Source organism: Plodia interpunctella, chromosome 17 (genome assembly GCF_027563975.2).
Source record: "Plodia interpunctella isolate USDA-ARS_2022_Savannah chromosome 17, ilPloInte3.2, whole genome shotgun sequence".
In the NCBI taxonomy this organism is placed as follows: domain Eukaryota; kingdom Metazoa; phylum Arthropoda; class Insecta; order Lepidoptera; family Pyralidae; genus Plodia; species Plodia interpunctella.
In genome coordinates this window covers 261,639-286,993 of record NC_071310.1, presented here as the reverse complement: position 1 = coordinate 286,993, position 25,355 = coordinate 261,639, and the positions used below count along the sequence as shown (strand labels likewise).

General features: G+C 36.4%; 1 protein-coding gene across 1 annotated transcript; it reads left to right on the top strand.

Moving 5' to 3' along the window:
- The first annotated feature begins 207 nt into the window (after window positions 1–207).
- LOC128676966 (uncharacterized protein) lies at window positions 208–25,067 on the top strand. Its single transcript, XM_053757457.2, has 5 exons — window positions 208–403; window positions 15,759–15,877; window positions 16,072–16,255; window positions 22,792–23,025; window positions 23,412–25,067. The coding sequence occupies exons 1-5, from the start codon at window positions 256–258 to the stop codon at window positions 23,501–23,503; spliced, it is 777 nt and encodes a 258-aa protein (XP_053613432.1). The 5' UTR covers window positions 208–255; the 3' UTR covers window positions 23,504–25,067.
- Window positions 25,068–25,355: the final 288 nt, after the last annotated feature.

Sequence of the window (25,355 nt, the reverse complement as noted above, 5' to 3'; positions counted from 1 at the left end):
CGAGACACATATGCACGCAAAGCTTGCCAAGCAGTAACAGTTGATCAAGTCCTTCTCTTGTGCGACGACTTAACCCGCGCTACGAAATAAACTACAACCCGCGCAACTTTGTATCAAGTTGAGCCAAATTAATTGTCAATTAACTCCTGAAGGAGACGAGGCAAACCCGCAGTCAACAGCTAATACATATATTGCCGGCAAGCAGGCGCCAAGCGGAGCCTGCCTCAATCCGCGGCCGGCTGTGCCCCGCGACGCATGCGCGATGTCGCCTCGCTCCATTGTTTACATTTGTCGATGCGACGCCGAACGCACGCTACCATAACTGCGAGCGAAACCGGGTGCAAACTGTTTACCAGTGATTTGTGTCAAGGATCGGATAACCTACTCAAGGAGGGCCGGGAATGTAAGTGTTAAAATAATTGAGAATTTAAGTTTAGTCACTCTTGTAGTTTTCATTGATTTGTTAATCGGTTTGTTAGAATGCTAATTGCGTGTTTGATTTCATTACCTTACATTAAAAAAGGTACTAGCATTGGACGTCTACCAGTGACGTCTATCTATAAATTCAGCTTGGTAAGTACTTAAGATACCTACCTAGGTAGGTAGGTACCTACCTAACTACTTAACGAAATATATGATATTTTTTTTTAGAAACATCACATAAAATATTAAGTTCTTATTTAGTAGTATTGTATCGAAGCTTCAGTCGCCAAAAATAATCTCAAAATACAATAAATTCGCATGTATTTATTATAATTAAAAATTTCATAAACTTTTTGTGAAGTGTAGTGTCCCAACCCCACTGTTGAGTAAAATAGCCTTTTAGTTATTTATATATAAGTACAAGGAATAAAAAACCTAAGCTACTATATATATATATACAGCTGAAATAAATTAAAAGTAATAAGTATTTCATGAATTTTGGGTCCCTAATAGCTGTGAATTGCAAAAATAATTCTATTTTCTTGCTTTCGAAAAATATAATTCAGATCCATAGAAATAAGTAAGTCCTTTTAAAAAAAGCTAGTCGAAATAAAAATGAGCTTCCCCATGAGTTCGAGGATAGCCCCTTAACATCGAAATTAATATAAATTTCGATGTGAAGTGGCTAATATTATTATCCAAGAATTTGAAACTTGGCACTTTACATAATTTCAAGTGATATTTTTTTGCTCGCACCCTTCTGTTAGCCGCTTGAACTATGAATGTCTTCATTTTGGAGAGATATTTTGTAGACGCTTGCATTATAAAACTCAAAAAAAATTTAGTTATTTTAGCGCCCTTCTCTCTTTGCAACATGTCAAGTGAAGGAGATATTACATTATTAGAAATAGATACATAGGTCTATTTAAAAAAAAAATACAACTTTTTCTTTTTATATTCCTGCATCTCTTTCTGTTGCAGCAAATGTGTAGGGTGATGGGAGCTTTTTAACTGTATTTGGCAATCTGAGATGGGTTTACAACCGGGCATTTTATTTATTTCAACTTTATCTCACAACTTAAACGTTTTTACGTTTAAGTTCAGTGTACACCATCTGGTGTCAATTACATAATTTTATGATGGCCATACCGGAAACCGAAATGTTAAGTCCCATCACGCTTTCCCGTTGTTTAGAGGTGACTTTATTCGCATCACGAAATCGCTAGTCGAGTTGGTTCCGATGTCCCAATTGATAGGAAGAATGCGTCCGCGGCGACACTGCAGTCATTTAGACTATGGTGCTGAAGCCTTCTGCGGATAAGGATTGTCAAGTTACACTGAACTATCGAACAATAATACTATGCAATGCACTGAACGGATCTCTCGGTGGGAATATTGGCAAATTTCCAACGAAATTGGGTAGTGGGCATATTGTGCTTGACTCCCGCCCTAGAATAAGACTACTCCATATCCTCTCGTGGATATTGTTCAAGCCGGCCTCCCCCGTTCCGATTGTGACATAAAACAGCCAAAACCTTTAAAATTTGAAGGTGTTGTGTCATTGTTGACTATCAGTTCAAGATAATCCTGCCCAAATTTTGCATTGTCCTGAAAAGACTCTTATAAAAGACTCTTGTTCGATAACTACATGAAAACTTCGTAATTGTGTCGAAAATTTCTGTCTTCCAGTGATTTTCTCTGAAGTGATAGTGACATACATATGTACTCGTACCTCTCCGATTGGACTGCTGCTTGGTATAAAAATATGTAGTTTGATACGCTAGGACTTAGTTTATTAACCTGAATTTCTCAAGTTAAATGGCGATAATGATTAAAAATAACAGTTCGGTAGGGTACTCGTCTACCACTTTCGTGTGGGCAATCAGGGCATCGCGTTTACTCGGTCAAGCCACAACTTGGCACGTGAACTAGGCTGCGGAGTAATCAATCGATCGAATATTTTACCAAGAACTAAATGTAACACTTTGAGTTACAGAAAATACTTATACATCGATATTTAAATACTTACAAAGTCCCGCCCTGGGCTCGGCCTTTGCTCAGCTTCCATGAAGATTCAGGACATGCTATGATAGGATCCTTCCTTTCCCGTAACACAAGTTAAGAGTAACAGTAACAGTTTAGGAGTATGAAATTTTGGACCTTTTTTAACCTGGGCCATCCTTTTGATTTTGTGCCATAATGGATTTTCCATGATAAGTCTTAGGCTGTGGGTTCCTAAAAAAAGAAACAAATTTTGAACGAGCAACCGTTTACCGCTAGACGGTCTAGATTGCACTCATCTTAAAATGCTACTATTCAGATATGCGGATAGTTCTTTTCTGATGTAACGGTGTGGTTGCAACGGTGTAACTAGATACATATTATTTACAAAGAGTGAAGAAGAAGTTTTACATATTTATTATAACTAGTCGACTAAGTATAGGTACCTGTTTCTATCGACAATTTTGTTTATTTATCATCATGTTACGAGAACAGAACAGACTTTATACCTACCACATTACCAAGATTCTGCATTAAAAAAAAAATTAATTTGAACAGAAAACTAGATTATTCAGAACACTAGATATTGCCAAAAAAGGTTGACGACGGCAGACGGCCAGTCGTATAATTACCTAATCTTTTTGAAATTTTAAGAATCTCGCGCGGGCTTTCATTCCTTAAAGGCGTGAATGCAACTATGCAATTGGGAACAAGCTCAGATAAGAGGGACAAAGTGATTCAGAAGAAGGGCCATTGATGTGGTGCTATATGGGCTTTTTAAAGATTGAAGTCATACATGTGTTTCGTAGGATAGTTATTGAGTAGCGTTTAGTCTACAGTTGTATTTATTTACTGCACGGCTGAGTGGAGAAGGTGTGTCCAGCGAGGGTCAGAGAATAGCTGGGCGGTGGACCGTGACAGCGGCCGAGTTACCTACCAGACACTAGCGAAGGTTTGACATGACTCATATGACTGAAATACTGACATAACAATTTTGACTACCATATTTCCTACTGTACAAGGGAAACTTGATAAAAATAATACACTACAAATAATTAAAAACGAAACATTTTTTTCGTAAAAATTATGATTAATCTTTAGACAGATTACAAAAGTTCTGTACAATTATACAATGCACGGTAAAACAAAACTACCGCCTTTTACGCTTGTTAAATAGCATTAACAATTCTGAGTGCCGAGCACATTACTCATACGATTCATTAGCTGAGTGCTCAGGCACTGGAGGACCGCACTACGAATCCACTCAGTGTAATCGCATTGTCTCAAACTGACTCGTATTTGCTTCTTAGAAGGTCAGCTAATGCATACTAAATCAGTTAAAAAATTGGCGGTGATTTGAGAAATTCTTTTTTTCAATTCTTCTTTATGAATCTTGCCAGTATCCTCTCTTCTTTACATATGCATAGGTACTATAATATTATAAATGCGAAAGTCGTATCTGTCTGACTCTGTACATTTACAGCCCCGTTTTACAATTCAAACATTGAATTACGAATTTACATAAGTACATCCCTGCTACCCACTTTATAAATTTATCGACCTTGAGAGTTCATTGACCTGGCCACCCCTGTCTTCAACGAAGGGTCCAAAGCAGGTGTTCCTTCGCCAAGGATTTGGGTCACGTGTAGGTAATTAAAAGTTTCACCAATATTCCAATCTAGTTTGCTAAACTTACTAGGTGAAATTTAAGTAAACGGCCACTGCCAATGTTTAAACTCATTCATAAATTAATTAATTAATTCATAATACTAAATTAATTAAGGGAAGATTTCATATGTACGTCAGTTATCATCTCTATGTCAATACCCTTAGAGTTTAAAACTCATTTGTGTTCTTTTTGATCTTTTCGTTATTTATTTATATCTCTTCTCTTCCATATTTAAGTGCTTCCTTATTTTTTAAAGTAACTTAAAATAATGTACCTAATGAATGGTTACCTAATTAAAAATTGAATACAAAGATAGCAACCTCGGTCGCTCTTTATTTTATACACATTTACTTAGTTTTTTTTTTAATTAAAAAAATAAATGTTTTATTTTTAAAAATGTCTCCACAATATCATCATCGCAAAAATTTACATAATAAAGCGGGTGATTCACATTCCGCCCGCAGCGTGTCCGGCAGCTGTTCCCAACTCGTTCAATGCAATCAGATCTACATTCATAGCCCTTCCTTACATAATAATGGCACTAGAAGCTCTCTGCAGGCGACCTTACAATGAAGTAATAACTTACACTATCCTTTATTCCACAGCACTGCACGGTGCTTCTACTCGTATAGCTGTACTCACGCTCATTAAATGGTCTGTATGCTCAGTACAATTGATAAACAAATCAGTATATTTTAAGCAAAGGAGTAACCAACTACGACCGACCTAGTAAACATAAATTTAGGTAAGTATTTAATTTAATAATTGACACAAATCCTACAGGAATTTTCTGAAAATCCAGATTAATACAAAAAAGCTCCGATTCACAGTCTGAGTCACGTAGAGCCAGTCACGACAATTTAGGTATAGTCAGTTTTGTTGGACTTCACATAATAAGTATGAGCGGTTAGAATAGGCACATACCTACTTATATTGCAAATACGGAAAGGTGTGGATTTTGCAAACATAATTCCTCAAAAAACAATAAAAAAACTTCCACAATTGGCCCTAAGATTAGATTGTCATTTATTATTCTTTGCATAAGCTTATTGAGCTCTTGGTCTTACAGGCCTTCTACTTATTTAAAACTCGTTATTCTCAAATGATCTAGGTAACTATTTATTAATTAAAATTCTTTCTTTATTTAACTTAGGATGAATATACACATCACCTATTGACGTCAAAAAATTACTTGAAACTAAGTCTACCGCCAACACGTTTTGATATCTTTACCTTCTGATGAACTCCGACTTCCAAAGCGCAGCCAAAGACGAAGTCAACAAATAACAAACTTCACCTTCACCTGTTTGTTGGATCAGACAGTCCAAGTGTTCCTATTATATTCTGGTTAAAATAGTTTATCCGTGTACCTACTAACAACAAGTGCATTCATGGCAGACACTCCTCTGGAACACTGGAAAAGATTATCTAGCGCTGCCCTTTCCCGGCGGAAGCGCAACAAAGTGCATGCATTATGCAGGAGTTTGCACTGTTGCAGCTTTTGATCACTCGCACTCTTGTTACGAGTAGGTCAGTTTTATCAAAGTTTATCTTGCGATGTAATCTAGGTGTCTACATGATAAAAGCAAATCCAAAAACAGCAGCAAAACTATGGTTGTTAAGATAGTTGGCCAAATTTAAAAAGCGGTCTAGTATTCTGGTCCATCCATTCACGCCCAACAGTATTTTTTTTGTTGACGTGATAATAATAAAAACTACGCAATAACAAGAAGCAACTGACACCCTTTGATGACAATTGGTTGTGAGAATTAATAAAAAACGACTTCTTACGTAAGGTCAAACAAAACTTTCAAGGCCCTATGAAAATTATTGGAAATCTGTCAATAGTCGTGAAGGTGACAAAAAATTGAAGCAAAAAATCTTAACGTGCCGCCTCGCCACCCGAAGACCAGGGCGGATGGCATAAAAAACTTTTTGACGTTTTTGAAATTTCGAAGATTTGGCTATGATTATATAAGCGGCTGCTCTTTGGGAATGCATTTGCCCGTAGTCGCCTCGTACGATATCCACGGGATCATATGTTGTGCTCCTGTTCTATAACCACAAGCCACACGAGTGTATATTAATTATTACCCCTATCTTCAATTCATAGTGTCTTTGACTGAACGATTTGTAAAACCTATTAATAATCTTGCAGGCGGGTGTTGCGTGTGTCGGGCAAATATTAGTGTGTGTAATGTTCTAAAATAAATAAATTGAAATTGCTCTCCTTCGCAATTCACAATCCTTTGATTGAAGGCAATTAAAATACAGAAGCAAAAAGTTAAGTGTGACAGTCACATCAGGACCTGACGTCACCCATTTCCACACAATGGCTTATGAATTCGTTGACTCGTGTCGGCGATGCATTTACGATTCGTCGCTAGACGCGGCATAGGAATCGGTTCTAAACTTCTTGACTAGCCGGGACCGCGACTTAATTATTAGAACCGAATATTTTATAAGGCGCATTGTCAGAATTATCTGAAAATCCAGACTAATACAAAAAAGCTCCGATTCACAGTCTGAGTCACGTAGAGCCACGACAATTTAGGTATAGTCAGTTTTGTTGGACTTCACATAATAAGTATGAGCGGTTAGAATAGGCACATACCTACTTATAATGCAAATACGGAAAGGTGTGGATTTTGCAAACAGAATTCCTCAAAAAACAATAAAAAAACTTCCACAATTGGCCCAAAGATTAGATTGTCATTTATTATTCTTTGCATAAGCTTATTGAGCTCTTGGTCTTACAGGCCTTCTACTTATTTAAAACTCGTTATTCTCAAATGACCTAGGTAACTATTTATTAATTAAAATTCTTTCTTTATTTAACTTAGGATGAATATATACATCACCTATTGACGTCAAAAAAACACAATGGCTTATGAATTCGTTGACTCGTGTCGGCGATGCATTTACGATTCGTCGCTAGACGCGGCATAAAAAAAAAAATAAAAATAAAAATTGTTTATTTCAGATAACCACGGATCCATATCAATGTTAGTAAACTTAGTCTAGATTTGTTAGTTACAAGCAATAAAATAAAATAGAAATTAAATTAAATTAATTTTTTTTAAATTAAATTAAATTAAATTAAATAAAATTAAATTAAAAAAAAATAAAAATAAAATAAAATTAAAATTGGAGAGTGATCAGATCGGATCAATTCTTTCGCAGACCACCCTCCTCACAAAAGCAGCCCACAACGGAGAGGAAAACCTATCTGCCAACGTTCTCAAAATGCTATTGGGACTGTCCCGTATTCTAGACATTAGCGTATTCTAGGCATAGGAATCGGTTCTAAACTTCTTGACTAGCCGGGACTGCGACTTAATTATTAGAACCGAATATTTTATAAGGCGCATTGTCAGTTTTCGTTCGCGCCAATAGATACTATTATTTGCATGTGGTTTACATTAATAGTTAGATCTTACAAACTTAGTAAGCAATAACTAACATTTTAAAATTTCCATTTTCGTATTTTCTTTGCGCGGTTGTGATTTACCAATCAACAAAAGAAATAAACTTACTCTAATTATGCCATAAGGTAAGTATATGTAATTATGCACATAGGTGATAATTTTCCCAAAAACCGGTAACAAGAAAAATGGTGTCAAAATGAGGAAATCCTCTTTACGTGAGCCGGTCGAATTATCTGATTATTTCAGGATAAGTGGCGAATTACCTGATGAGGTGACAAGTGTGGGCGGGGACCTTCAGCCACTTACCTTAATCACTGTCTGCGTGCCTGCTAGACCGGCTGCCTACTCGTATGATTATCCTAATGAAATCGTTAACCTTAACACTTGCGTTACAATGAGTAATGGAAAGGTAGAGCGACTACAGCCATTATATTTATTAACCCATTACTAACCCATGTGAGAAGAGAAAAACTTTGTTTAGCGTTTAAAACTGAAAGATAATTACTATTAGGATGTCGAAGTCCATGCGAAGAGGAAAAGAAATAGTAGGAAAGGGGATCCTGGGATCCGGCGCTTTGCGGCTGAGGAAGAAACCGGGAAATTACTCAGGTGTGAGAGCGAGAGAAAGAGATTACCGCCCGCAGTACTATGAACACGAACATGCCGAACGTACCTCCATATTCAACACAAATCGACTTTAGTATTCATGCCCTCATTTCCCTTAATGCTTGTTTAAATCTTTCATAATAAGATATTTACGAATAACCTTGGATATTGTGTTCTCAGCACATACGGGATACAACTGGTAGTAATGTCCAAGTGCCACTTCTAACAGTTATGCTAACAATAACATGATACACATTGCATGTTATGGTACGTCCATATAGTTGTTGAAATATTCTAATTTCATGTTCAAAAGTGCTTTGAATGGATTGTCTTAATATTTTGGGTTATAATTATAACAAAAGGAAACAACGACAATCTTATGTACCTAATTATATTTTCGTGCGTCTAGTCGGTCCGTTAGATTTTATTCCTTACTAGCTTTTCCCCGCGGCTTCGTGTGAATTTCATAGTAAAATCTCGGTCATTCTTTTTCAGCTTTTTATTTTGAAATTTGTATTAAGTTTCATACAATCTTTGATCCCCTTTTGAAGGAGTTGAGGGTAATTTTCTGAAAAATTTGAAAACAACCAAAATACAAATTTTCAAGTCACTAACTTCAACAGTGTGGAACTTTCATATTAAAGATTTTCACCCCTTTCATCCCCATCGGGGTAGAATTTCCAAAAATTCTCTTTTTCTGCTCACCTACACTCCCCAGGGAACCTACATGCCAAATTTCAGCTTCCTACGCTCAGTAGTTTCGGCTGTACGTTGTCTGTCTGTGAGTCTGTCAGTCAGTCACTCAATAACGGAAGAGTTTTATATATATTGATTTTAACAAAACGTCTAGTAAGGGTTGTGAGTAAGAAGCAAATACGATATACAATTGCGTAGGTATTGGAACTTCACTAGTCGAAATAGGTAACATACAATTAGTCGGGCCTCGGGGCTCCACCCTCGAGGAAGTTTCGGAATAAAAAGTACCCCATGCACCAGTAAATGTATATTGCACCCGTGGTCCAAGAATTTCATCTAGCTCCATTCAGTACCTTCATCGTGATCGAGTAACAAACGTGTCTCGTAAAAACTATCGCATTTATAAATTAATGGGATATGTTACTAAAATCATTTCCCGACTTCCTTAGAGCTATGACGTCAGCATTTTATTACTAACTACAGTGCGACAGCTACAGTGCGGCAATGAGCTAATATATAATAGCTTATTAACAAACAAAGGAGGAAAAACGGCCGATAGTGAGGCAACTGCTGATCGACTGGCTTTCTCACGTTACGGTGGCATAATTCAATATGGCTGATGGTTTTTTTAAGATTTACGTAAATAGTAAAAGCGAATATGTTTTATGTTTCATTCACGAACATTTTATAGTACAGATTGGAAAAGGGCTTAAACAAGAGATTTTTCTTATAGACGAACGGCTGGACAATCTCTCCAAGCGTTTATAATCTCAATTCCACCAATATGGCCATCATACAGCTGAGGCCTTCGAGTTTCACAACCCTTGATTTTATCTACCCCGTAAGGGATAAAACGTATCATATGTAAGAATATCACATGCTAAGGACATACGTATATTATTAAAAATATAATTACTACATAGCTTAAAACGAATAACACTTTTACTATTTCCTACACAGAGTACATTATACGTTTCCAATGATGACAATTTGACTATTCAAGTTTTTATACTATATCCACTGTCATATCTAAATTAGTTCTAATTTCAGAATATATAAAATCCTTGGCGTTAAACTAAGTAGCACAGAGAATGACGCGTTTGATTGAAATTGAAGAGATCTTTATTTACAATGTAATGAAATGATTCTTTCATAAAAGTGCAAAACATCTTCAAAGTTTTCATTGTACTTAACGAACTACTGAGCATGTATCAGTTACATTGGCGACCATGTAGGAACTTTACTATGTTATTTAATCAATGGGTAGTTCTAATTCGGATATTATTAATGTGCATATTCTTTCCTGTCTTCATAGTCGTCTTTCGTCATTACGTAGAATGAAACACACCCAACAACTTTCTTGGCACTATTAATGGAATGGTTTGCCATTTCACACACAAGTTAATGATCACCCTGTATGCAGGTTTCCTTGCGATGTGTTCCTTCACCGGAGGTGGTGGTTTATGAAAACTACTTTAATATGAGTCCGAGTTCTTGAATTTTAAATATTGTTACAAATTAGTTTTATTATTATCCAAAAAAGTTTGAAAATACTCCTGTAATTATCTACAATACTCCTGTAGGTAATGTATTAGGAAATCTACAAAAAGATCTACTACAAAGATTAGTTCTAGACACGCTTCACTGCATCACAGATAAATGTTTCGGTTTAATACTGAATTGGGCACAGATTCAATTGGTCCAGCCACTTTAAAGAAATGTTAAATAATTTATTAGCTACTTAGTTAACTCTAATATCCACCAAGCAATCAACAAATATAAATATGAATACTTTATTTTATAATAATATAACAATAAAATTCACTGATAGACAACACAACGCCTAATTGGGCATGGAAAGCTATAAATGTGTATTATAAATATATATATTTTTTGAAGAATGTAGTGAGAGCGGGGTTTCCGAAATTCTAATTGGAATGGGGCAAACGATTTTTAGAAGTCGCGAGATGAAGCTAATATGAAAAATGTTCATTGATTACAAGTTGACTATGAAATACGTTGTCAGAAGTTTAGGTACAACTGTTTGACGTGTTGTTTGATTTAATAATTAGTATATCGCAACAAATTGATGAGATAGTATGAGTGGTGGACATATCTATCAATGAGACTCATAATAACTGCAATGTTTGTCGCCGAAAGATCAAATCATCGAGTCACGATCGCTGACAGGAACGAGTGTATGTCTCTCCACATCTGTCACTGTATCTACATATTTTAGCACTACCACAGATTACATAATACTTCCAGTAGCACTATTCAAGCTCAATATCATAAAGATCAGTATATAACTGAAGTCTGTGAGCTTAAAAATACACAATTTAGTGTAGCTTTTTCGGTCGACTTATGTGTAACTACGTAGTGCCGCGCTGCGTAAGGACTCCCCATCACTTGACGTATGAAATGATTTGCAAATAGTTACTCTGTTTTCCACGGAGCCTTTAGCTTAGTTCCATTCCGCAGTAATATCTACAAATTAGTTCATCAGCATCGAATTGTCCGGGAGAATTTCCATTATTTCCTTTGTTATCACCACTTCATGTGTCATAACATAACTAAGTTTTTATTATCATTTCGTTCTAAATGGATTAATAAATATGCTATTTGTATTTTTCTCTTTATGATCCACCAGCTATGGTAATTTTGTTTTTCAATTATGTTTATTGTAGGTATTCAGTTAGGTACTGTGTACTATTAGCTATTTATACCTCGGCTGGAAGTAATATGAAATAATATTGTTTGTCTTTAGGTCATACAGCTCAATGTGGCGTTCGGGTTTCGCAACTATTGGCTTTGTCTACCCTGTACAGGATAAAGACGTGATCTGTCTAGGTGTCAGGTCATCGCCATGGGGAACAGGAGGGACACTGAAAAGGGCGAGAATATAATGCACATGCACGTTGTGTGTTAAATGATACAGTCATTGACACAGGCACGGCTTGTTCAAGAGCAGTGGCACCCACTATCACTGTAACCACATTGTGACACCTCGAGCTGATACCAGCGTGTTTGGACAGCTTATCACCAGCCTACACTCAGGCGTGACCCACTCCACAGAAACTTTAAGTATCATTTTTGCTTTCAAAGCGTTGAATATCTTTTTCCATTGAATCCGTTACACTCGGACAGTGTATTTGTATCCAATATTTGCACGACTCCGTTCATGGTAAGGGACACTAATCTATTTATTTGCCGAACAAATCGCGATAACGATAGGCCAGTCCTAACTTCAGCACTTTGTTATGTTTTTAAATCATGTAATCTTCTATTACAAAGGCTTAATTATTTTTTATTCTAACGAATGAATTTTGAAAATATCAACATGAAGCAATGTAGTCATATTCTTGTATATCAATAAATAAATAAATAAAAATATAATTTAATGACTAATTCGATGACTTTTTTGTAATATTTCCTATGTGTGGTCTACTGCTATGAAACTTATATTACATTATTCTTATTTCATGATGTTATCTGAACCAGATATATAATACTAACTAGACAAGATGCGCATATCCAGCCCGTTGTAGTTTATCTAGGTCCAGAACAAAGAGGCTGTCAAGCTCTACCTATAGATAGACTCTACGTATGTGTTCATGTCACTGCATCCGCAGTAGTTTCCATAAAATAATCGTATTTTCTCCCTTTAAATAGAAGTTTTTGTGTCTGGATCTGGAGCTTGAATAATAGTCATCTATTATTCAAGTTTGCACAAAGGTAAGAATTAGAATGAGGATTTTATTTCATTTTACGAACTGGGCACACACCGCTCCAGCAGAAAAAAAATATTGCGTACTTTATTTCAATATTGAAATAAACTACGGATTATATAATCCTACTCACAGATTTTGCCTGAGTGCTACAATTGATCGAAATCCACCAGTCAATTTCGTATGATTAAGTAATAAATATGTACATCTAAATATTCGAGTAGAAAAGTGACCTACATTCATGAATGTGATTGATAAATAAATAAATAATTTTAGTTATTTGTCTCGTCGTTTGTTAACAACTCTTTGTCTTATTGTTTGACAAGAAATATTTAAAAAATGAGCAGCTATTCTCAGCGCCTTTGATTTCGCAAAGTCGTAGGTACATTTGGCGGCATTCATACGTAATGTACGCGCGGACAAACAAACACCCGGTGTACGTCTTTATCACACGATCCGTTTATTTTCTGAAGATGAAGAGCGCCTCAAAGGCCCGCCGAATGCGGGCTAAATCCTGCACAAGATTTTATCTGTGATAGTGCTAGTTGCGCTGCATTGCATACACGATTATCTGCTGGTTGGCTGGCAGAGAAATTATGTTTTACTTGGAACAATAAGTTTAAACAAATAAATTATTTGCAATTATAACAAACTAGCTGTTGACCGCGACTTCGTCAGCGTAAATTTCTCACGGGAACAGTTATTTTTCGATGTTATTTTGAGATGAAAGGTCCTTCTTCATTCTTCAATTTCAATTCATTGTTCAATTCAAACTACATACGAGTAGGTATATGCAAAATTTCAAGAAGAGCAAACAAACAAACTTACTTTCTCATTTATAATATTAGTTAGGAAGGCATATGACAGATGAACTGTCCACAAATTTCGATTTCGCAAAATAAGCACTTGAATCAAAATGTGCAACTTCGCCAAATGTGAAGTTCATATTATTTCGTATCATGATTATTTTATTAGCAATTTGTGTATGGTTTATTTGATGATGCGTTGATCTGATGATAGTTCACGAGGTCGTGGAAATTGGAAGCGACTTGTTCTAGAACACGCGAAGTGGAATGCAGTCGTACATTGTGACTCATCGAACAAAATTTATTAGTCTATTTTTCTTTTCATCATAACCTAAATTTTCGCTGTTTTCTTTTGTAAGGAATCTGAATCATCAAAGCTCAATATTATCGAAAGCTTGTGTAATCCTAACCTTGCATAAAAAAGCTCATAAACGCACAGATTTAAAAACGCTAGTAATTCTATCACTGCGGGTGACGCCTCTCAAAACAAAGCTCGTGGTTACGTTGTAGTACGGGAGGCAAATGCTGGATTATTGTTTTCATCTGATGTTTACTAAGTCGAACTAAATAAAACTAAGATTGAAAGAAGACAAATAAATATAATTGCAATAATAATAAAAATATATAACGATAATTATTTCATGAAATAATTGAATTAATACTAATGGAAAATTTATTTAATAAAAATGTTTTTACTTATTTTAAGACTCCGTTGTCTGTTCTATTTAGGAGAGCAGTCGGCTCTTACACTAGTAGAGCTAGGTCCTTGAAAGTACATTATGTAGTTAAACCGAAGTAGCAGTTATCAAAATCGTAAATCGTATAATCGTTATAAAACTGAATCGTAACTCGAAGTGCGAGAGTGGACATCGATATCTATTTGTGGACGCGAGCGATGCTCGTGTTTTATTGGAACGGTTATGTATGTTTTTATTTCGCTCGTAAATAATATCTATTGGTTTTCTTTGAAAGTGGGCCTTGAAAATCTTTATGAATGGAGAAGTGATCATGAAGGAATAAACAACCAAACAGTAAGTTTAAAAATTACATTGCCAGATAATAAACTTACTATAACTCAATTTTATTCTAAGACAGCGTAGGCACCTATTTCGTTTTATGTTGATACAAATAGAGTTTGTTGGAAATAACTTTATTGTACATAACAAAATACAATTTGTGTACTTTTTGTACACAAGTTAAAGAGAAAACTTAAAGGCGACGGCGAACTCATCCCAGTTTTCACAGTTGGAATCCAAAGTAATTAGGATAATACCGTTTTCTTGTTTTTATACCCTCAGCTCGCTCAGTCCCAGACAAACTTGATCCTTTCATCAAATATGAAGGTAATGGCTTTATTATGCAAATCCGTCCGTCTGTTCGCACGCTCCGGCCCTGCAGAGACCTACTGCCCTTAAATACCCAATTGTGTAGTACGTACTTGATATGCTCAAAGCAGGGCCCTCTTTTACGAATATATCGCTGGCACCGGCGAGTCCGTTGCGATGTTTGTTTGTTTATCTTTGGTTTGTGTCAAATCTTGCATGGTCAGATTATTCTAAAATAGCTATGCAATGAATAAAACGTAAAGAAATAATAATATTGTTATATTTTTATATCTTGTTAAATGTAGAAGAAAAAGTTTTACTTACATATTTCAGAACTCTCTCATGTGAGCGTTTTCCAGATTTTTCTCTCTCCCATGGAGTGGAGCAGAAGTTCCGCTTTCCTACTCTTTGATTGTACTTAAACTAAGGGTTTATTAAAATGTATCTTGTTACACTTTTACCATTGCATACAAGTCTATGATGTATGTATAGTGCATTATATTGTGAGCATTTCTATGTACTTGGCCAATCATTACTACACACAACAACTTTCCCGCCTCTTCCTGTATCCATTTCGCAGGAGCTGCGCACGCGCTGCATACTAACTGCATCGTGTTGGAATGCCACAAAGGGCCATTACGTGGTGTTAATTCTGCTAGCCATTATTGTGTCTCAACAGTCTTAATAGTAATTCTAATTCACTACACAATAAGAACCACTATTAAGAACCCCTTAAGACACGATCGAGTTAACCATACCATTATCGACACCCTGGTACGTGGCTGTGGTCACATTCAGATGGTCAACGCGAGCCTGGGTGACTAATGTGTTTGATATGTATTTCTATTGCTAATAATATTAGCGAGACAGGGATAGGCACTTGAGTTCATCATCCTACTGACCACCTACTTCGGGATTGTCTTCATTGTTTACTACGCGTATATCAGACTTTGGATATTGAATTATTCGAGGCCACTGCATAAAAGTGAAAGAGGTCTTCTATATTGTAGGATTAGTCGAAGTCGGATTGCTCGAGAAGTAATGCGGCACAAATCATTTTTGAAATTGTCTTCCAGCTGTAGCGGTGGGTGCGTCGAGGTGCAATGGGATGCGGCGGCTGTGGCCAGCTGCGGTGGCGGTCTGCCTGCTGCCTGCGGTCTGCGGTGACGTCATCTTCCGCGTGCCTGAAGTGATGGTAAGGAACTGTACGAAATAACCAAATTCAGAAAGGAAGAAAGGCGTGAATACCACTCCCAATAGCTTTTCACTACATATACTACTATCTGACGAATAAATATTGTTGGGTACTAGCCTTTCCTGAAGGACGATTTGACGATGACATTATTTAAAGAGTCTTGGAATAGAACACTCCATATACTCCCTCTGCAGGTCCAACACGCAGCAGCCCCCAAGCCGGTGGGTACGGGACGCATCAACGCGAGCAAGAGCAACGACTTCGAGTGGAGCCCCGACGAGGCGCTGGTGGAGGTCCGATACGAGGAGTACTTCGTGGAACATGACGTGTCTACCGTGGACGCCAGGAGATCTGCGAGGGCGCTACATGTTGAAGATGGTAGGTACACTGTTGGGAATTTTAATTTTGCAGGTTCGATATAAAATGATTAAAAACTCATGTGTCGGCTCGGGAACTAAAGTTATCTCGATGTGCACCCAAGAACTTAGCTTTCAAAATCTCTTGAGACGAAATGTCTCAGCTGTGAATTCTTTTTAAAGAAAATTATCATAGAAATGTTAATTCTGTAGAAAAGTCACTAAACTTTGATTTTTTGATTTTCGTGGAGTTTTTTTTTTATAAAATGGAAAAGCGGTGAAAACCGGAAATAAAAGTAAAAAAAATACTAAAATTTGCTGACGTTAGCATCTGTTTCAATCTGATTATCGATATGTATGCTTAATAATGGACTTGAAACATCAAATATAAATTGTTGTTCATTAAATGCTATTTACAACGTAATTGAAAGATAGGCAAATGAAGCCACGTCTAAATATAGCTTTTATCTTATTTCTCAACTTTAGTTTTAGTATTTTTATGATATTAATATATTTACGTAGATAATTTGATAAATTATTAAAAATGGAGGAGGCTGACATGGACCGACCCCACGTGACGTGGGGTACCACGATACCATTCATTCTATTGGAGAATACAGGGTTACATTTATTATAAGTAGATTTGGATGATGGGACTGGTTTCCAAAGAAATCTATTGATCAATATAGATATTATGCTATTAGCTAAGTATTAACTAGGAGCTACCTACCAAGACGATTAGCTCCGTGTGATGCATGGAATAGGAAACGTCTTGCAAGTCCAGCCACAGTTGCTGGGTCGTCGCGTTCTCCAATTTACTCAATCCTCAAATTGGGCCGAGGTCCGCTGTGTTCACTCCGACAATTATCAAATTAAGAGGCTCCAGAATGGCGTCAAACGTCGTACATATGTGTGTGAACGTTATGTTTAGATGCAGCAGAAAAAAATGGTGACACTAATTTTCAAATTCATTTTTTTTAAAACGTGTGATACATTACTCCCTAAAGGTCTTCCAGTGATACTGGCTTTTGACGGCATTGATAATATTTAGACATGTTCTAAATATGATAATATTTGCGGTCATACGTCATGGGACGGATCTTAAAATGTTTTGAAATATTTTATAATTAGGTACATATTTCGTAGCACCCCATGTCTATCTTAATCATATCATCAATTATCTATCAATAATTATATAGGTACCTTTTTAATATTTGATATGTTCTAAATACGATTGAAAAAACTAGGGAAGTACGTCGTTCAATAGAGTAGAGCGAGTGACAACACGCAATGGAATCTACATAGATATTTATAGCTGTGAGTTTTGTCGTCTCAGTAATTAATATTTCTGTAATTGTTTCAATCACGGTGTCCGTGGAATTATAATTGAAGCTGCCTTCGTTGCTGGAGGTATCTGGTCGTCTCTGCTATTCATTGGAAGTTTGATTGGTTAATGTTTTGCAGTCACATAACTATTGTATGTATACAGGATTATTTTTAAATAACTTTTTTCGTGATATTGAACTATCGTGTAATGACGAAATTTGATAAACACGAATAGTCTGCAAAATTGACTTGAGTGGGAATTAATATGATTAAATAAGCTATCGTTTTCGTTATAGTAGTTACTTTAGGGGGAAAGACAGCTTAAATTAAATTTTCCAATAGGAGGTTGACAGTGGTAGATTAATCGGGAAATATACTTACATTTCGATGCGTAAACGAAAATAAAAATTGCCAAATTGTGCAAACAACAACAACTTTCAAATTCATTTTCAAATCGTAAGTATTTTACAGTTGGCAAATTTTGATTTTGAATTCACAGAGGATGCGAGTCATTTCTTTTACCATTTGTTCATCATATAAATATAGTATGTATAAGTGGTTATTTATATGTGTATCCCTTGAAATTTAGTTCCAAACCACTTTAAACGTCCCACGAGGGCCACGAGTCGCTAAGCGTTCTCCATCGTCTATTCTAATGAGTGACTCAATCAACGCAGTTTATTGTTATTCGTTAAGTATCTCTCTTATTGATATATTTCGACCACACTTCGCTTAAATTTTAAGTATATTCCTCAAAAATAAGTTACCTACCAATTGACTTCAAAAATAAATCATAAGAGAGAGAGGAAATTTTTATTATTAATTTTATTTATCAATAGCTGATGTTAGTTAAATTCAAACTTTCACTTCCTCTTAAACTATTAAATAATAACAGATAATGTTGTAGGTATCGCCTCGTATTGGTCCTCATAAATTTAGCCGAGTCGACACGCTAATAAAATGAGAATACATTTTAATTTTTTAAATTACTCAATAAATTTTGCTTACTTGAGCGTTTAGTTAGAAACGACGTTGCAGAGAATATTGTTATAAACGAATACTCTTTTAGTATAATTTCGTGATTCCTACTTCGCTGACATTTAGTAGCGTTGTTAAGCACCTACTATACAGCCTATCTAGATAGTAATTAAAATAAGAATGCTATAAAAGCAGTGTCGCGTAATGATACGGCTGCAACAAAAATGCATCCGGCGTCGCGGCTCCGGCGGCGGCGGGTGGCGGGGTAATCACACACTGTCACACAAACCATACAAATACAATGGTTTAATTAGGAAGTATATGACACCTCCATGACACACGACCTCAAGGCTGCTAAATTAAACTTGAGCATTGTTGTTACCGGTGTAATGTCATAATGGAGACATAATTACTTATTTATTGTAATTTCGCCGTGTAAAGTGTCCGTGTTTTTTGTAAACGCAATTTCGGCAATAATCTACATAATACAAGTTTTGCTCAAATTCACTGTAATGATGGGTGTATCTACTTCTTCGACAGCGAACTCTTATGCTACGGCCACACTATCGCGATTACGCGAAGATTTGCGTTGTCGCGACACGTCTGGCCAACGAATTCGTCCTATCACGACTCATCTTCGCGAATACGAATGCCCTTCGCGCCGCTGTCGGTAAATTGCCACACATCAAAGGGTTTTGTTGCGACAAAGTTTTTGTGTATAGATAACATCCACCATCGCCTTTTATTCCTCTTTTTGATCTTTTTATTTTTGTTTAAGTAATAAAGATGCAGTAAATAATTATTAGCCGCCATGTTATACAGCGCAACCGCCTCTTCCATGTTATCCGCGAAATGAATTATCGCGACGTTCTAGATTATCGCGACGTAACGAAATTTTTGTTTTGATGTGGCCAAGCTCTGCGACATTGATCGAACACGAACTTTTATCGTGACAATGCGAACGCGAATCTTCGCGTTGTAATGTGGCCGTAGCATTACGCACAGTTATGCCTATTATCTACGTAAATCAACTATGTTTATGGATTCAATATATTCTAAGTCTTTCTTCGTTGGTGTTGTAGTTTTTGTTAGCTAATTTTGATGGATTATAAAAATTACTTGATAATCCTATTAAAATAACACGTATTAGAACTTATTGAATCTGTAAAAACTGAAGCCCTCTTGATTACATTTGTGTTAAAAGCTATACCGTTACCTGATTAAACCGGAACAGCTATAAAACCCCCCAATGTCAGCACAGGGTGTAGCATGACGTCAGCTCACCCCGCTGACGCACGGAGTGACTCACACATAGTTTCTTATTCGAAATCTATTGTTATCAGAACTTGGGATCAGTTTCAATACTTTTACTTATATAAGAATCAAACATTCAAAATCAACAGCTGTATTAGTCTTTCAATATTTTCATTTTCCTTCCACGTGCTGCCCTCAGGAATGCATTTGTTTTTATACATTTTATCCAACATCTAAAGCCAATCAAAATTCGTATTCAACACGAGATTATATATATCACTTCACTTCAAAATTGTACTTAAATTACAACGAGGTTTACTACCCTTTGAAAGACCCAAAGCGGAGGTGAAGAAGAATGCAGATGTCTTCTTTCAATAATTCCTCGTCTTCTGATAAAGAGTGACAGTGTTCATATTGTTCTCATCAGTCTTTGTATGGCCTTTTTAATATATTTAGTCCATCGTGCATAATTTTATATTCACCTAGATTACAGCTCGCTTCATACGCTACACATAATAATGAGAAAATAATTAGAATAAACCTAGCATTACCTAGTAAAGTATGGTCACGAAGGTACCCATGGCGTAGTGGTTAATGTGAAGTGGTCACGGGTTGCGGTCCGAAGGTCGGCGGGCGGGGCGGATGGTGGTAAATGCGGGTCTAGAGGTCGGATGTCACGTGATTTTTAATAATTTCGTGCTGTTTTGGACAAAACACAATCGAGGTATACCTACTGTCAATATAAAATTTGAACTCTAAAGTCGACTCGCTAAGAATGGGATGACGATAATAGTGTGTGATAGGTCACTATCGTGTAACTTAAACCCTTTACAGTCCACTACTGGTGAAGTCAATATGTTGAACAAAATCAAAGGCGTTGCAACAAAATCAATTGATGATCGCAATATTAAAAAAACTATATGGGATGTAGAGTTTTGTTATGTAGTACTTAGATTGATCTGAAATAAAAAATTAATATCATGTGTTTACGATTTCGGATGTCGAGGCGGTGCCAGCCCGCCCCTCTCTCAAGGTCCAGGCGACATGAATATTGTCGAAAACTGCCGAGGTCAAATGTTTGTAAACTATCATTAGTTATGCAGCATGACAAGATAATTTCCTTTACAAAGCAATTTCTTTAAAAAATGAATGAAGCAAGCGTTTATAATTATATAATTAAATGCCTACTGAAATTCTAACCTACAACGAGATATTAAAACATTTTTATTTCTCATTAATTTCAAACGTTTTACTATAGTCGTGCAGTTATTTTACGGTAATATCTCGATAACTAAAATGTATCTATTCCATGAATTTATAGAGCACGATTGATAATCATATACAGGTTAATCATTAGTTTTATTTCCGTAACGTAACATGATACTATATTCGCCGTGCTTGATGTCAATCGTATCGAGTACATTGGAATAAGCTCCATTTTAGTTCCAAACCTTTTCCAGCAATGATTCCAGAATTATTAATGGTAACTGTTTGATATCACTTTAATTGATTGATTTGAATAATTGTTTAAGTGATTTTAAAGTTATAAAGTTTCGCCATATTCGTTTGTCTCTCCGGTTTGGCTCAATAGTGTCATTTTCTAAGTAAGAAGAAGAAAATGAATTTGTAAACCTATATTACTTAATTATTAATACATAACGGTAATACACCAAGAGGCTGTTACTCGCGACGGCGGTCGGATGACGACTGAGGTCCATTTGTCCATGGGATACACCCGCAGGGACGCGTACACACAAGCTAACATAAGTATATAAAAATATTATGAGTGTGCAAAGTCCATTTCTTAATCTAGCATTCCCCTGTATGTGTGTCTTCCTTCAATGTTTGTTAGTTTATTTTCAGTACACGTGTATTAGGTACAAGAGTAGCCATTGTCACTGTGGCCATGCACCAGAGCCCAAGTTTTTGTCACCACATTCAGCCTTCGATTGGTCACGTCATGACTCTCACAATTCTACAAAAAACTGACCATGGTTTACCTAATAATTTATAGTTTTTGTAAAGAAGTACCTACTAAATTCGTTGATAGTTATATAAGTATTTGGAAGTAAATAGATATCTGCGCGATTGTACGTACATACCTTCGGAACTCTAACCCTATTTTGCAAAAAGCATACGGAGAATAAGCGTGACGTTTCGCCCTAGACTGTGGCAACTCCATATCCTCCCGTGGTTGTTAGAAGAAGAGGCGACAAGCGGACAAAGGAACATTATAGCCTTGGCATCTGATAAGCAACAATAGTATTACCAAAGAGGGTAGACTACTGGCAGGCGGCCGATTGTAAAATCAAAGCTGAAGATTAGATTTTGTTTTTATAACCCCGGACATCGTGGTGTCACAGCCTCGAGCGAGGATGAGAGAGACTATAACTACTATGTAGGGTATGTCACAGTGTTAACTAAAGTTAAAACCTGCAATGTTTATCTAACGGTGTGTGAAGTTGATGTAAACAGTAACCCGACACGGGCTGCACATTGTATCCGATACAATACAGCTGCAGCCACGCATGTGCATCCATTGCGTATTGATCTGATATCGCTATAAATATACTATAACCGCATATACTTACTTTATGTAGGTAGATAAAATGTTTTTTACATTAATCTTTATAGCAATTAGATGTTAAGCTACGTTAAATGAGTATAACTTACGACAAAGACCCGATAACTATTTAATTTACTCACAATAAAACATGATATCTACTCTGGATTCTTAATTTTATTATTAACATAAAAGTTAAAATGTTTGTTGTCGACAAAGAGAATAAGATCAAGACAAAATTGTAACATCAGTTTCCATTGCACTATTTGATTATAATTAATAACAAGATCTCCATTGGAATAGATGAACCCACGTAACAAACACAACCACTCATTATAATATTAATGGAGTGGTTTGCCATTGCCAGCAAAAACATTTACGTATCAGAAACATACAAAATCTTAATTACAATATGTATACAGATTCCTAACCTGCAGTTCCAGAGACGCAGCTGGGATGCGGCTCGTGTAGTCGCCGCGAGATGGAGTACTGCGAGACGCGAGTGCTGGCCGATCACTGCTGCTGCGACCGCCAGGTGCTGCCGGAGCCCTTCCCCTGGCTGCCTCACACCTGCTACATGGGACCGCACAGATGCAGGCCTCTGGCTCACGACTGCGCGCAGTATGAGAGGCTGAGGGACTGTTGCTGCGCTAGGAAACTCGCTGAGCGATGTAAGTATTTCCTGGTATTGAATCGCCACAAAATCCCTCAAACTCCCTCAATTATTTTTATTTCCTCAATCCCTCTTATTAATTCCCTCAATCTTACAACTTCTACGATCGCCAGGTATTAATAAACCCATTCCCGTTGATACCTATTTCATGATGGCAACATTGTGATCCCCTATTGCAAGTTGTCTCTGGTATCATGATTATGCACTTGGAACTATTGCTGCGCTGTGAGAAACTTTGCACTCTTATCAGTTTTCTAATACCAAACCCACTTACTCATTCTTCAGTAACTGCTCTTAATTCAGTTCATAAAATCTTTTTTTCCTTAAAATTACTTAAAGTGAAGTTGCAGATTAGTACTAATGTTTTATTTCTTCTGATTTCAGGGAAGAGCATCCTGTCGAAGTCAACTCGCGTGGGCGTGTCGGGGGCCTCGCTGCTGCTGCTGTCGATGTTGCTGTTCGTCGCGTATCTGTGACGCGCGGCCCCCGCGCGCGCGGCGCCGGCGCTTGCGCATGTCTAGACAATTCATATCCAACAGATGGGGGTGCTCATGCATCGTCGTTTATAGCCGGAATCTGGAATTTCCAGAATTTCTCGTTGGAGCCATTGGACCGAGCTCATGCATTATTATAATTACTTTTATCTGAAATGTCGGGATCATTATCATCATCATTTGTAGCTGCGACTTCTGGATCGAGCTTCAAAAGTTGGTATCAACTTTTGAAGCTGGAACAACAGTGAGAGTAATGCGTTCACTGATGGTGTATTAGAGCTGTGATCATGATTGATGTATTGTATAGACGCTAAGATAGATTCTCTATATGTATAGCTCAACAGAGTTTGTCATGCCATAGTCTTTATTCAAAAATAAAGAAGAATCGAAGCGTCAAATTAAAATAGAATCTTTTACAAAACCAATTTACCCTGCACTTACCTTTTCACTGAAGCTCTATATCTGAATATTGATCTGTGAATCATCGAGGAACGATATTCTTGTTCCTTTGGTCTCAATAAAGAGGTTACTGAGAAGTTATAACATCAGGACCATGAGCATAAAATGTAATATTAGTCTGAGCTGGAAAGACGCAGTAATCACTCAAAACGGCTCAATCAAAACTATCATGTATGAAATTTCATTTTTCTGTTAGGTACCTCAGAGACATTGTTAGTGTAACAATATTTGTGAAATTAAACAGATTTAAATTCCAAGTTAGTAATCGAAAGCATAAAACTTATGAAAAATCACAAAATGTATCGTAAACCCTTTTGATGTTCGGTATTCTTTACCAATATTGATTACGTGTTTTCGAAATTCATAAAATTATTGAGTCCTAAATTCGAAGAGTGGAAGTGAAGTGAGTAGAAGGGGTATTCATATTGATCATGTAAAAGAAGTTTTTGGAAGGTGCTCAGAAGCCTGAAATTATATAAGATCACAATAAATTATATCAGAATAATACCTAATTGTTCAAAAGCACTTTTATATAATTTGCAATTGAGTTGATTCCCATAACTAAACTTTTAAATAAGCTCTGAAAACGCAAGTGGAGAAGAAGTGAAGTGACGAAGCGTTCCAACTGTGTGTTATATACTTGGCTAATTTGCGGGTAAAACCTAGAAACTTGCAGCTTACGTTGTCAAAAACATAATCTATTAATGTGCTTATTTATATTCTTACTGGACAGTATGACAATTACATTTTTGTTATAATTTAAACTGTTGGCTTATTGTTGTTAATTTAATTTTAAGTTAGCGAACACAAAACGATTGCTTTACTTAGATATTTACGTTTCGTGCTTGACACCAAAGGTGTTAATATTTAAGCTTTCATCAAATGGAAGTTGTAGTGTAGATATTATTTTAATGTAGTGTATTTGTAAAAGTACTCTAGATTTAAGAATATGTGTCTATTATTCGATGTTTCTTATGTAATTAAATCAATTTATAGAATAGAAGAAAAATGACGGCACTAAATTATATATTTGATTCAGAAGCAGTTACCTATTTTATCATGAATTAAAGAAAGTTACCACGACACAGTTTCGCAGTTTGATTATACATATTTTGTGAATTTTCTTCCATACCTCCACACACAATGCTACATACCTATTTCGATTACATAAACTAGGTACTAGCGGCCTGTCCCGGCTTCGCTCGGGTAAAACCATAACAAAATGTACACCTAAACCTTCCTCAGGACTACTCTTGCTGTCTATTGGTGGAAATCGCATGAAAATCGTTTTTGAGTTTATCGCGAACAGACAGATAATCGCGGCAGAGGATTTTGTTTTATAATATGTAGGGATTATATAATTATATATATTACA